At 39.2% G+C, this 11,079-nt stretch overlaps 1 protein-coding gene and 1 long non-coding RNA gene across 2 annotated transcripts; both read left to right on the forward strand.

Annotated features, from left to right (window-relative positions):
• Nucleotides 1-1,258: 1,258 nt before the first annotated feature.
• Nucleotides 1,259-6,497, forward strand: LOC124271952 (hemagglutinin/amebocyte aggregation factor-like). Its single transcript, XM_046707122.1, has 5 exons — nucleotides 1,259-1,374; nucleotides 2,531-2,726; nucleotides 3,776-3,907; nucleotides 5,415-5,538; nucleotides 6,407-6,497. The coding sequence occupies exons 1-5, from the start codon at nucleotides 1,363-1,365 to the stop codon at nucleotides 6,444-6,446; spliced, it is 504 nt and encodes a 167-aa protein (XP_046563078.1). The 5' UTR covers nucleotides 1,259-1,362; the 3' UTR covers nucleotides 6,447-6,497.
• On the forward strand, nucleotides 4,369-5,084 carry LOC124271953. Its single transcript, XR_006897187.1, has 2 exons — nucleotides 4,369-4,912; nucleotides 4,985-5,084. It is a non-coding gene; the product is annotated as an uncharacterized LOC124271953 (long non-coding RNA).
• Nucleotides 6,498-11,079: the final 4,582 nt, after the last annotated feature.

An 11,079-nucleotide genomic window follows, 5' to 3' on the forward strand; every position in this document is an offset into this window, starting at 1 on the left:
CGTGTTTTGGAGACCCTCTCAGTAAGTTCTAGGAATTCCCGGCCATTACTGTCCACTTTCAATTCAACATCCCCCCACTTCATCTGTTTATGCTCGTGGCTTCCCCTCAAGCCCAAATGGATAGTGTTGTTAAACCACAGGGAGTTTAGTATGGATTCTGGTGATGAATATCCAAGCTGCTGCTTCGCCCAAAACTGCCCTATTTCTTCGTCAGTAATCGCAACAGATCTATGGGGTAAGTTTCCTTTCCCTAGCGACTTTAGTTATTTTTGTTTTGCAGACATGACCTCTCTGTATTTAGTGAACTCGACGCTTCCCCGGAGTGTGTAGCCATAAGTATGTCGCGGTAAATATCGTTCTACAGATGAGTTTATTCCACAAAGGGAATTGGTTTCAATATTCGTTACCATCGACCCTTTTGGTAGACACGATAAATTTGCAGAGATAGTTGTTGAGTTCCAGGGGGGGTATGACATGAATAGGGCATGTTTCGCCAAGCGTGACGAGAAACTGGGACACCAGATTTGTGTCACGGAGGGTTTTTCGAGCGGTGTTTTTGTTTTCTTGCATCTGTATCAGCTTGTCAACATCATTGTCACACACTTGTGCGAATTTTGAGTTTACATTGTTGTTGTTGTTGTTTAAATCCTGGGGCGGCAGAGTAGCATGAGATGTTGTAGCTGATGTTGTAGTATTAGTACATGTTGACATAGCTGATGACGTCTGCTCACCTAATGTTGTCAAGGCGGGTGGGGCAATTAATGATAGTCGAGTTTCCATCACTTCCACTGTCCAATCAATTCCATCTATTGAACAGATATACCTTCCCTCACCTACATAGGAAGTAATAGTGGCTTGGTCAGATCCATCAATTGAAACTTTGTCACCTGTCAAAAATGACTTAATTGCAGCAGCCATCTTTTTTTACAGCTAGGGGAGATGATAAGTAGTCCAGAAATATTGACCAATCAGCAATTAGCTCAAAACTTTCCAAAACTATATCTCCTCTGGAAACTAGTATTAGATGATAAATGTCAATGTAAACAAAAGGTACAAAAATAGATAATGTCAGCAATGGATCTACAATATTCTCCCTGGTCCTATTTGTGAGAGCCAATGTGCAAATGTTCAAGTGATAAAGCTAAGCACAGCTGTTATTTTTCTTTCACACTTTCTCTGTATTGCAGCCAGGATGTATTTAAAAGTTAGATATGTTTTCCCCCAATCACTGCAGAGTTGCATAACGCTAACTGGGCGGAATTAAATCAGACCAATCATAGCCAACACAACGTACCTATATATACCTACTGGTGGGACACCCTGTCGCAGTCCGTGGAGTCCAAGATACAGAGCTTGCACAAAATGATGCTCACTGTAAGTATAGGAAGGAACGATTTTTCATTTCTATGGAGTACAGTTACAGTTATATAAACTGACCGGCAAAAGAAAGTATACCAAAACGTCGAAGTAGGAAATTGTATAAACCATGATTTGGGGACTCTGTCAGAGTTTCACATGCACTAAGGATATAAAAGTCAGGTTACACATGCAGTTTTAAAAAGATTACCACAGATAAACGCAGTTAAACGTGAGAGGGCCATAGGTATGCTCCAGATAGGGTCGACACACGCCAACGTTGCAAGAACCCTCGGCTGCACCCATGTAGCCGTCTCTAGACTGCTGCAACGTTACACGCAGACGGGCCAGACACAGGACAGACCAAGAAGTGGGAAACCGCAAGTAACAACACCAGTTGAAGACCGGCGTTTGAGGACGTTACAACTGTAACTAATCGAATTTGCAATAGACGATTCAGTGATCAACAGCATGAGCATCGACCGTTTTGGATTAGAAAACATGTGTTAACCAAGTCAGCGAGTCTGACCACCCGATCCCGTTAGTCGCCTGTTCAGATAAGCAGGGTTACTGAAGACCAATTCTTACTGAAGAACCCGGATCTTCATTGGTCCAAAATCGTATAGTAAATGAAGCATTTAGTGGCAATTTCAGTTCCATTGTGTTTGAAACGTACTCCATCGTGTCCATGAAGTAATCTAGAACACATATTCAACATTTGCATAAGACCTAAAAAATTTAAAGATTACTGATTGTTTACAATTTCCAATAGTCGCTGCTCCTTTCAGAAGATGTATATGTAAGGTAATTACAGAATGAAATAGGAAAGTGGAAATAGCACCTTGCCAAGAGAAAGCAATTGTTCCATAGACATGATAAACAGAATGGGTAATTCCCTGTGGCGGCGGTGGGTTAGACGAATGGTTAAGGCTTAGGCTCGTCACGCCGAAGACCCGGGTTCGATTCCCAACATGGGTAAAATGTGTGAAGCCAATTTCTGGTGTCCTCCACCGTGATATTGCTGTAATATCACTAATTCGGCGTAAAACGATACTCACTCACCACCGTGTGATTCAAAAGTAATTGGCATCATGAAGTGTAGAATTTTGTTTTTAACAATTCCAATTACGTTTTGTTTCACGGCTGCCAACATACGTTACTTCATTGCTTTCAGGCTGCATTTCTTTTGCTTTCGCTTATCCCTGTCATGACGTCATACGTCAACGACTTTGACAAGCCTATGCTGTACCAATGTCCTCAAGGGAAGTCCATCGCTACTTGGGAAAGCTATCACAACAACCACCACGAAGACAGGCGCCATAGGTTCACCTGTCAGAACACACCTGAACTTGGGAAATGTCAGTGGTCTGGTAAGCGACCTCCTCAAAGCGTCTTGAGTGTTAACATATGATGGGGCCATGCACACAGGAGTTACACTTTGGTAATAGCAAGAGAACCTCATTGCTCAGTGTTCACATAGAGAGATTGATAGGGGTGAAACGGTACGCTCTTATCACGGCACGGTTCGTATTGCGGTACAAGGCCTTCGGTTCGGTAAATGAACTGTGATCATTATGAAGAAAATTGACAGCTGAAGCCAAACAACAGGCACATGTATTGCTGAAAATAATACCTGAATGAACGATTGTTGGACCTGTATCAAACCAATACTCATTATAAGCCCCTGAAATGACGGTAACAAACCGAAAATACCGATTCTTTGGATTGCATTACGGTATACCGAGCCGAAGGCAAAATACCGCGGTTCTACTGATACCGCGGTATGCCGTTTCACAGGAGATTGAAAGGGGGATTTTTAAAGTCTGGCAGGGACGGGCTTCGTCGGGCCAACAATTTCAAAATTGCAGATAGTAACAGTACCGGGATGATCATGAACTTTGACTTCTGACCTTCATATATCACTGTTTCTCTGGTGCATTTTCTGATCTCTGGAAACATCGTAGGTGTGAGAATACAACAGGGAGTTGGAAATACTGCAAATGGAGGTGAAATTTGCTTTTGCTTGTTCGGAGTAATGCCGGTGTAATACAATTAGTCCATTGATATACCATGCCACAGTTTAACATGCATACCTCACACAGACACAGTATACTGGCTCATAGCCGAGGCCTTATTTTATCCTCTCAATGCAAATCGCCAGGCAGGAAAACAACAAGTACTGTCTTTTAACCTCTTTTGTAATGACACCATCGGGGATGGAAGAAGTGACATTCTGCTCTTTGACAGACGCCCTATCCAGTCGTTAAACTAAGTGTATGGTACATCCAATGCGGAATGACATTGTAAAGTAGAACATTGAAGAATTGTATTTATGGTTATTTTATTTGGAATAGGTCCCAAAAAGTTAGGAACTATGTTTATTTAAGTTCAGCATTAACTGATACAATCTCTCTTTCAGGCTATGTGAACCAATTTGATCAACCGATATCTTTCCAGTGTCCCAACAATGGCGTCATTAGCGGCGTCAGCAGCTACCACAGCAACCGTGACGAAGACCGACGTTTTAAGTTCTACTGTTGCTCCTTGAAACGTAGGTCAAACTCACGTCTTTCAAGCAAAAGCATGATATCATTTAAAATGTTCTTAACTTCGATATCTTATTTGAGTAAAATCTTTAAAACAGTTCATGCTATCCACTCATCTGGTTCCATTTCGTTTTGAATCGGTAAATGTGATTATTGCATTGCAAAATCACTTCCATCTTCACTAGTGACTTTCATGTCACTGAGATGTCGACAAGAATGAGTGAGTGAGTGAGTTTAGTTGTACGTTGTGTACGTTGTGATTGGTCTCATCTAATTCCACCCACTAAGCCTTATTTAACTCTGCAGCGATTGGGGAGAAACATACCTAACTTTTAAATTACATCTTGGTTGCAGTACAGAGAAAGTGTGAAAGAAAAATAATAACAGCTTGCGTAGCTTGAACATTTCTTTCACACTGGCTCTCACAAATACCACCAGGAAGAATGTTTTAGATTTATTGCTGACATTTATTATTTTTATAGCTTTGTTTACATTGACATATATTGACGAATAAAATTCAAATGACATTCGAAGCCCCAGACAATTATTAAGAAGGTTGTAATGAGACTAATATGTCTGGCGCTGTACAAATGCCATAGCATTTTGTGCTGTATGATATTTAGCTTTGTTACTGGCTAGTATATCCTCTGCACAGCACAGTCTCTTTGAAACATGTCGAACAACAAACGCCTTGGTCACAATTCGAGTTGGTGACGATGTTGTTCTGAATTTCCTCCTTGATCGAGCCGCGCACACTGAACGATTCCCAGGTTTCGGATGAATCTCTGAGTATTGGTCTGAAGCAGCAATACTCTCCTCAGATTGACTTGTAACGTTTGTGTCTTCTCTGAGGATCGTGGGCTCAGTAATCTATTCTTAGTAACACAGTTTTGATTGTTAATAAAACCTGAGTCCCTAAACGCCTTGAGAATGTATAGATTGACCTTAACGCGTATAGAATGTGTATTCAGTTGGTTCCACTCATTTCCTTATCAGGTTATATGTGGCGGGTGATAGAGATGACAAAGGCTAACAAAGAATATTTACTGACACTCATTTCCGTATCAGGTTATATGTGGCAGGTGATAGAGATGACAAAGGCATTAACAAAGAATAGTTACTGACACTCATTTCCTTATCAGGTTATATGTGGCAGGTGATAGAAATGACAAAGGCATTAACAAAGAATATTTACTGAAAGCAGATATTGATTCCATATTGAGTATTGGTTGGATTTTGATGGTTTGCTGTTTAACGCCACAGTCAGCAATATTCCAACTATATGACCGCAATCTGTAAATAATCGAGTCTGGACCAGACAATCCAGTGACATGGGTCGACAAGAATGCTGCATGTTTGGGAACTAAATATCAGATATAGATTTCAAGTATTTAGTGTATTTACAAAGGTGTTAATTAATTGAGACAGGTACATATCTGGGCTTTGAAAAACCGATATAGATGTGATATATACTATTGTATTTACATACGTGTTGCAACCTGTCTGTTTCAGGTAAACATTTGGTGCACTGTGGCACAATTGGCTACGTCAACTGTTGGGATGAAAAGATAAAATTTAGAATGCCCGCTGCTCACTTCTTAAAAGGCGTGTTCAGCATTCACCACAACCAACACGAGTATGTACATCCATCTGCCCGATGCTCTCTGATACATTTACACGTTCAACAATCTAACTTTAAATCTAATGCATTGTTTGATACAAACTCGAAATAACAAATACCAATCGAAATTAGGAGAAAACAATCGAAGCACCGAGAAAACAAATAGACATTTCAATTTTTTTTAATTAACGGGGAAAACAACCCCATTTTGATTTTAAAAATAATTTTATCAAAGCCAAAAGGTGCCACTTTTAGCATACCCTGTGATTTGTCTGTATTTTAACTATTTGTATGTTTTTTAACTCAAGTTTCTTCACATTAAACATTGGTTTGTTTGTCTTTAAGGTTTCGTCATTTCACTTATTTTTTCTCTTATTTCTCTCATTTTTCTGGGGCGGTGGGGTAGCCTAGTGGTTAAAGCCCTAGCTCGTCACACCGAAGACTCGGGTTCGATTCCTCACATGGGTTCAATGTGTGAAGCCCATTTCTGGTGTCCCGTGCCGTGATATTGCTGGAATATTGCTAACGCGGCGTAAAACCATACTCACTCACTCTCATTTTTCTCTTTATTTCAATCATTTTCTTGTAATTCTGAGTTTTTTCCGTAACGTGGATCTCAATAGTTGAATATCCATTAAAACAACCTGGAGTTTATAACCAGTTTGGCATTATATTCAAGGAATTTCAATGGTGGGCTATCCATTAAAGCAACCTTATGTTTATATCCAGTTTGGCATTATATTCAAGGAATTTCAGTGGTGGGTTATCCATTAAAGCAACCTTGAGTTTATAACCAGTTTGGCATTATATTCAAGGAATTTCAGTGGTGGGTTATCCGTTCGTCAACCTGGGCGTTATAACCAATGGCTGTTTTCTATTTCAGAGACAGACGTTGGAAATTTGAAACCTGCTTGATCCACTGACGTAAACGTCGCGCTCTTATGTAACCAGTCAATAAATGCTGCAGAACAAGACCTTACTTTTGATGTATTTCTATGACATTTAACTACCCTGAACTGAACCCCATTGTTTTATAGTATCACAATGCTACCAGAGACCATTGCAAAGGGACTTATCAAAACCTCAATGTATAGGCACAATGTCACACCACCATCAATAGGAAGCTAGGATGAATGCATATGCCCCAAATGTATGTAATATAGGCTAAAATATTTTCGAAAATGTGTGACATTGTGCCTTTAACATACTATCTGGATAAATTGACCGTCAAAGAATAATTCAATGGCAAATTAACTATGGTCATATGACGTTGATTAGTGCGGTCATTTTCCCGATTCTGGTATACAATTTTCACGAATTCAATTAAGTATCCATTCATGACCAACTCGGGTTATTTCAGGACAAGCCGAATAGACTCGTGCCCTTTTGGAAGAATTTCTTATTGGCGTATGAACATCATAACTTACTTTAAATCAGAACGATAACTCAATTCCTGTTTGATTCCAGTGGTGCGTGATATTACCTAAGAACTTTTGTTTTTATTTATTTATTCTAAACAATTTAACTTCTTTGATACTAGTGATAATATTTCTTAGACACATATTCTAACGTAATTATTACCAGCTGTTCACCTTATATATATTTCCAAATGTATGTTTCTAACTAGGGTTTAAGAATCACAAATGGGATTTGCCTTATTGAATATGCAAATATAGATAATATTTTTCAGCTACAATAAATCCCAAAACAGATGACTTTAAAGTATTTCTCAAACTTAACATTCGTGTAACCTTGCTGCCTTACCACTGGTGGAATTTTAGAATGTATACCAAAAATTCCCCAGAGATGCGAAATAAAAGCCCAAAGTTAGAGATTAAAGTTGATTAGTTATATATAGATGTAACATTATTATTTGGAAACTCGTAGCGTTTTATATAAGTATATTACCTAAAAATGTTGGGAAGTGCACTTGCAACCTCCAAACCAAGTCCGCAAGATCGTCAGGAATACCCTCAGCTGTACCCATAAGAGCCGTTATGTAAACAAGAGCACGTGCGTGTAGTTGAATCACATACCTTCCATGGCATTATCCTTAATAAAAACTTCAAATTAGGAAACACAATTCTGTTAGCACTTAGTTATTTGTACTTTCAATATGACGATATATACTCTTAATGATTTTATTCAACAATCACATAATGCTTAAACGATTTAAAAACTCGGGATTATATTTATCAAAGCACCCCAATCATTACGCGCGTTCTGATAGGTTTGTCGTATTTTCGCACAAAACAAGCATCGGGGTGGGGATGGAGGTGGGGGTAGGTGGTGACGAGTCTTCTTTGAGGTTACGGAAAGGGGGCGAGTGGTGACGAATGGAATTGCTGATGTTAACTGGCCAATCGGCCGATAGTCGATGAATGACAACCTCAATGACATGCAGCATTCCTCAACTTGGCAGGTTGAACAGTTGGCAAGTGAGGAGGCTCCATATTTGCTTCTCAACAACGAGGTCAATTGATTATCCAAGTTTCCTAACTCCTAGTGCACGTGATGCTTGCCTTGTATCCTCGCACGTACATATCAATGCATAAATCAATGCATGGTGCGTCCAAATGGTCAAATTATCATACAAACATAATTATGATATGAATATAAATGTCTATATGGGGATTAAAAATCATAGTTAATGCGATACCTTCTCCATGTGTATAAAATGTGAACCAATTCACATTAGGTTTGATTTTGAGTGAGTGAGTGAGTGGGTTTGGGGGGTTGGGCTTTACACCGAGTAGACAAAATATTCAAGATTATAAGATTATAAGACACACACTTGGAAGGGATTCATCTGAAAAGCTAAAACGAATTACGGTTTAATCATATCATTTAGGTGAGTGAGTGAGTTCAGCTCTACGCCGAAGTTATCAGCACCAGGGGCACCAGAAATGGGCTTCACACACTGTAGCTGTGTAGGGAATCGAACCCCGGCCTTCGGCGTGACGAGCGAATGTGTTAACCACTAGGCTCCCCCACCGCCCCAATGTCTTGATAAAAGCTTACTTTGCTTTCGGTCAGGTAAAAGTAAAACTATATTAAAATGAATTTTCTTACAGATTTGTCTTGAAGCATCTATTAAAAAACAATGTTCGGCCTCCCTAAAGTTGGTCTTCCCTCCATCATTAAGCTGACTGCTCGTTATATAACTGACATACTGTTAAGTCCTGTATTGAACGGGATGCGTCGCTCACAATCTGTTTGGTTGTCATAACATGCATCATTTCCCACTGTTGTGTGAGAAACAGTTTACATGATCACTATCATCATACAGCTGTGTCCTGTAGACTAGTACAGACGCGGACGTGATAGGTTCTAATGAGAATGGTGTCACATTTGTGTTCCGTCACCACACCTACTGATGAGTGGCCAGAGGGAGGGTGTAAATTCAGGATCCGATTTCTGAAAACAAACGTTTTTACTCAAATTTCAAACAGAGTTTGGCAATTTGAAACAGTTAACTCTAAGCAGCATTTGAAACGGCATTTCTAAGACCAAAAAGCCAAAACAACTTAAGTAACATATTTACCAAAATCAGATAGTATACTAAGTCCAATATCAATTTCAGTTTATTCAGGGAAATGCATTTGCCTGTGTTTTCTCAAATTTGATTAAAATCTCTAACTTAAGTGAAAACTCAGATTTATGTTTGCTTCGAAGAATGGGGGTCAGCAGGTAGCATTAGGGCCGTAAGCCCCCGTGGTCCCTGTGTAGTGGCGCACTCTTATGTAACCAGTCAATAAATGCTGCAGAACAAGACCTCACTTTTGATGTATTTCTTTGACATTTAACTACCCTGAACTGAACCCCAATGCTGCCAGTGACCATTGCAAAGGGTTTATTAAAACCTCAATTTAAAGACACAATGTCACACTACAATACTCTAACAATACACAATGCATTTCTCTCAATAATACTAACTATCAGCCCTCATGGAAGCTACCATATTTTACAGAATTTGGTATACAATCTTCACGAAATCAACTAAGTATCCACTCGTGACCAGCTCGTGTTATTCCGAGACAAACCGAATAGCGACTCGTGCCCCTCGGGTAGGACTCTTAACATCATATTGCCGAAGTACTCGTATATTGTATTGCTGTTTTTGTTGTTATTTTATTATTCTAAAGAACGAAACTTCTTTGACACAAATAAAAGGAAATATAGATATTTGTTAGACACATATTCTAACGTAATTATTACCAGCTGTTCACCTCATATATATTTCCAAACGTAATATGTTTCTAAATAGGGTTTAGGAATCACAAATGGGAGTTGTTAAATGGAATATGCAAATAAATAAAAAAATTCTCAGCTACAATAAACCCAAAACATATACTCAAAGAAGTATTTCTCAAACTGAACATTCATGTAACCTTGCTGTCATACCACTGGCGGAATTTCAAAATGAGTAGCTGAAAAATACATAAATGACCCTCAAAAAGTGGGACTATTATATCCCCATATGTATGAAATATAAGCCCAAAGTTAGATACTAAAGTTGATTTGGTATATATAGATGTAATATAATTGTTTTGAAACTCGTAGCGATAAATAAGTATGTTACCTATGTCAACAAAAAATCGTCAGAAATACATTCAATTGGACCCATGAGAGCCGCTATGCAAACAAACGCAGGTGCGTGTTGTGGAATCTCTCACCTTCCATGGCATTATCCTCATTGAAAACGTTATATTAGGCAACACAATTCTGTTAGCAATGTCTTTTACTTTCAATATGACGATATATAGTTTCCATGAATTTATAAATAATGCCATACTGCCATAAACGATTTAAGTACTCGGGAGTATTTTTATCAAGGCTCCGCAATCATTACGCGCGTTCTGATTGGTTTGTCGTATTTTCGCACGTAACAAGAATCGAGACAGGGACGAGTCTTCTTGGAGGTTACGGAAAGGGGCGAGTGGTGACGAATGAACACGAGTCAGTCACGAATGCATCATTGCCGTCTCAGTGACCTATCTCTATATTACCACAGTTAACACTGGACTCCTGTAAGTAAACCGGTTTGAGACCACTACTTCCAAGCCAGCATTTGGCCAGAAAGGGCGGAATAACATGTGGTAACCATGGTAATTACTTGTCAGAATGAAGCAACGTATGTCTGTACATTATAAGACAAATCTAAACGGATCTGGCTAGCTATTTTCGAAACGTTCGTAGCCCTACGAACTTCTTAAGCCCATTGTTAAGACATTGGCTACGATCAAAGTTAAGAATTCTTAGGGCTACGAACGTTTCGAGAATAAGGTGGTCAGCCTCGCTGACTTGATTCAATGCAGAAAAACGTATTTCAGTTGCGGGAAGATCGATGCTTTACATCGTTAATCACTTGATTGTCAGTTCGATATTTTCGATTTGTTATAGACAACAACCGTTAAGCGGATGTATTGCTGAATGTGGTGGTAAACTACCAACAAGCAAGCAGTACTCAGCTCTACCATGCCATCAGTGCTGGACTGGTACACAGTGTCAGTAATGGTATATTACCCATCAAAAGTTTAGACTCACTTAAAGAAC

This window comes from Haliotis rubra, unplaced genomic scaffold (genome assembly GCF_003918875.1).
Source record: "Haliotis rubra isolate DU_JTF1 unplaced genomic scaffold, ASM391887v1 Scf1648, whole genome shotgun sequence".
NCBI classification, from domain to species: domain Eukaryota; kingdom Metazoa; phylum Mollusca; class Gastropoda; order Lepetellida; family Haliotidae; genus Haliotis; species Haliotis rubra.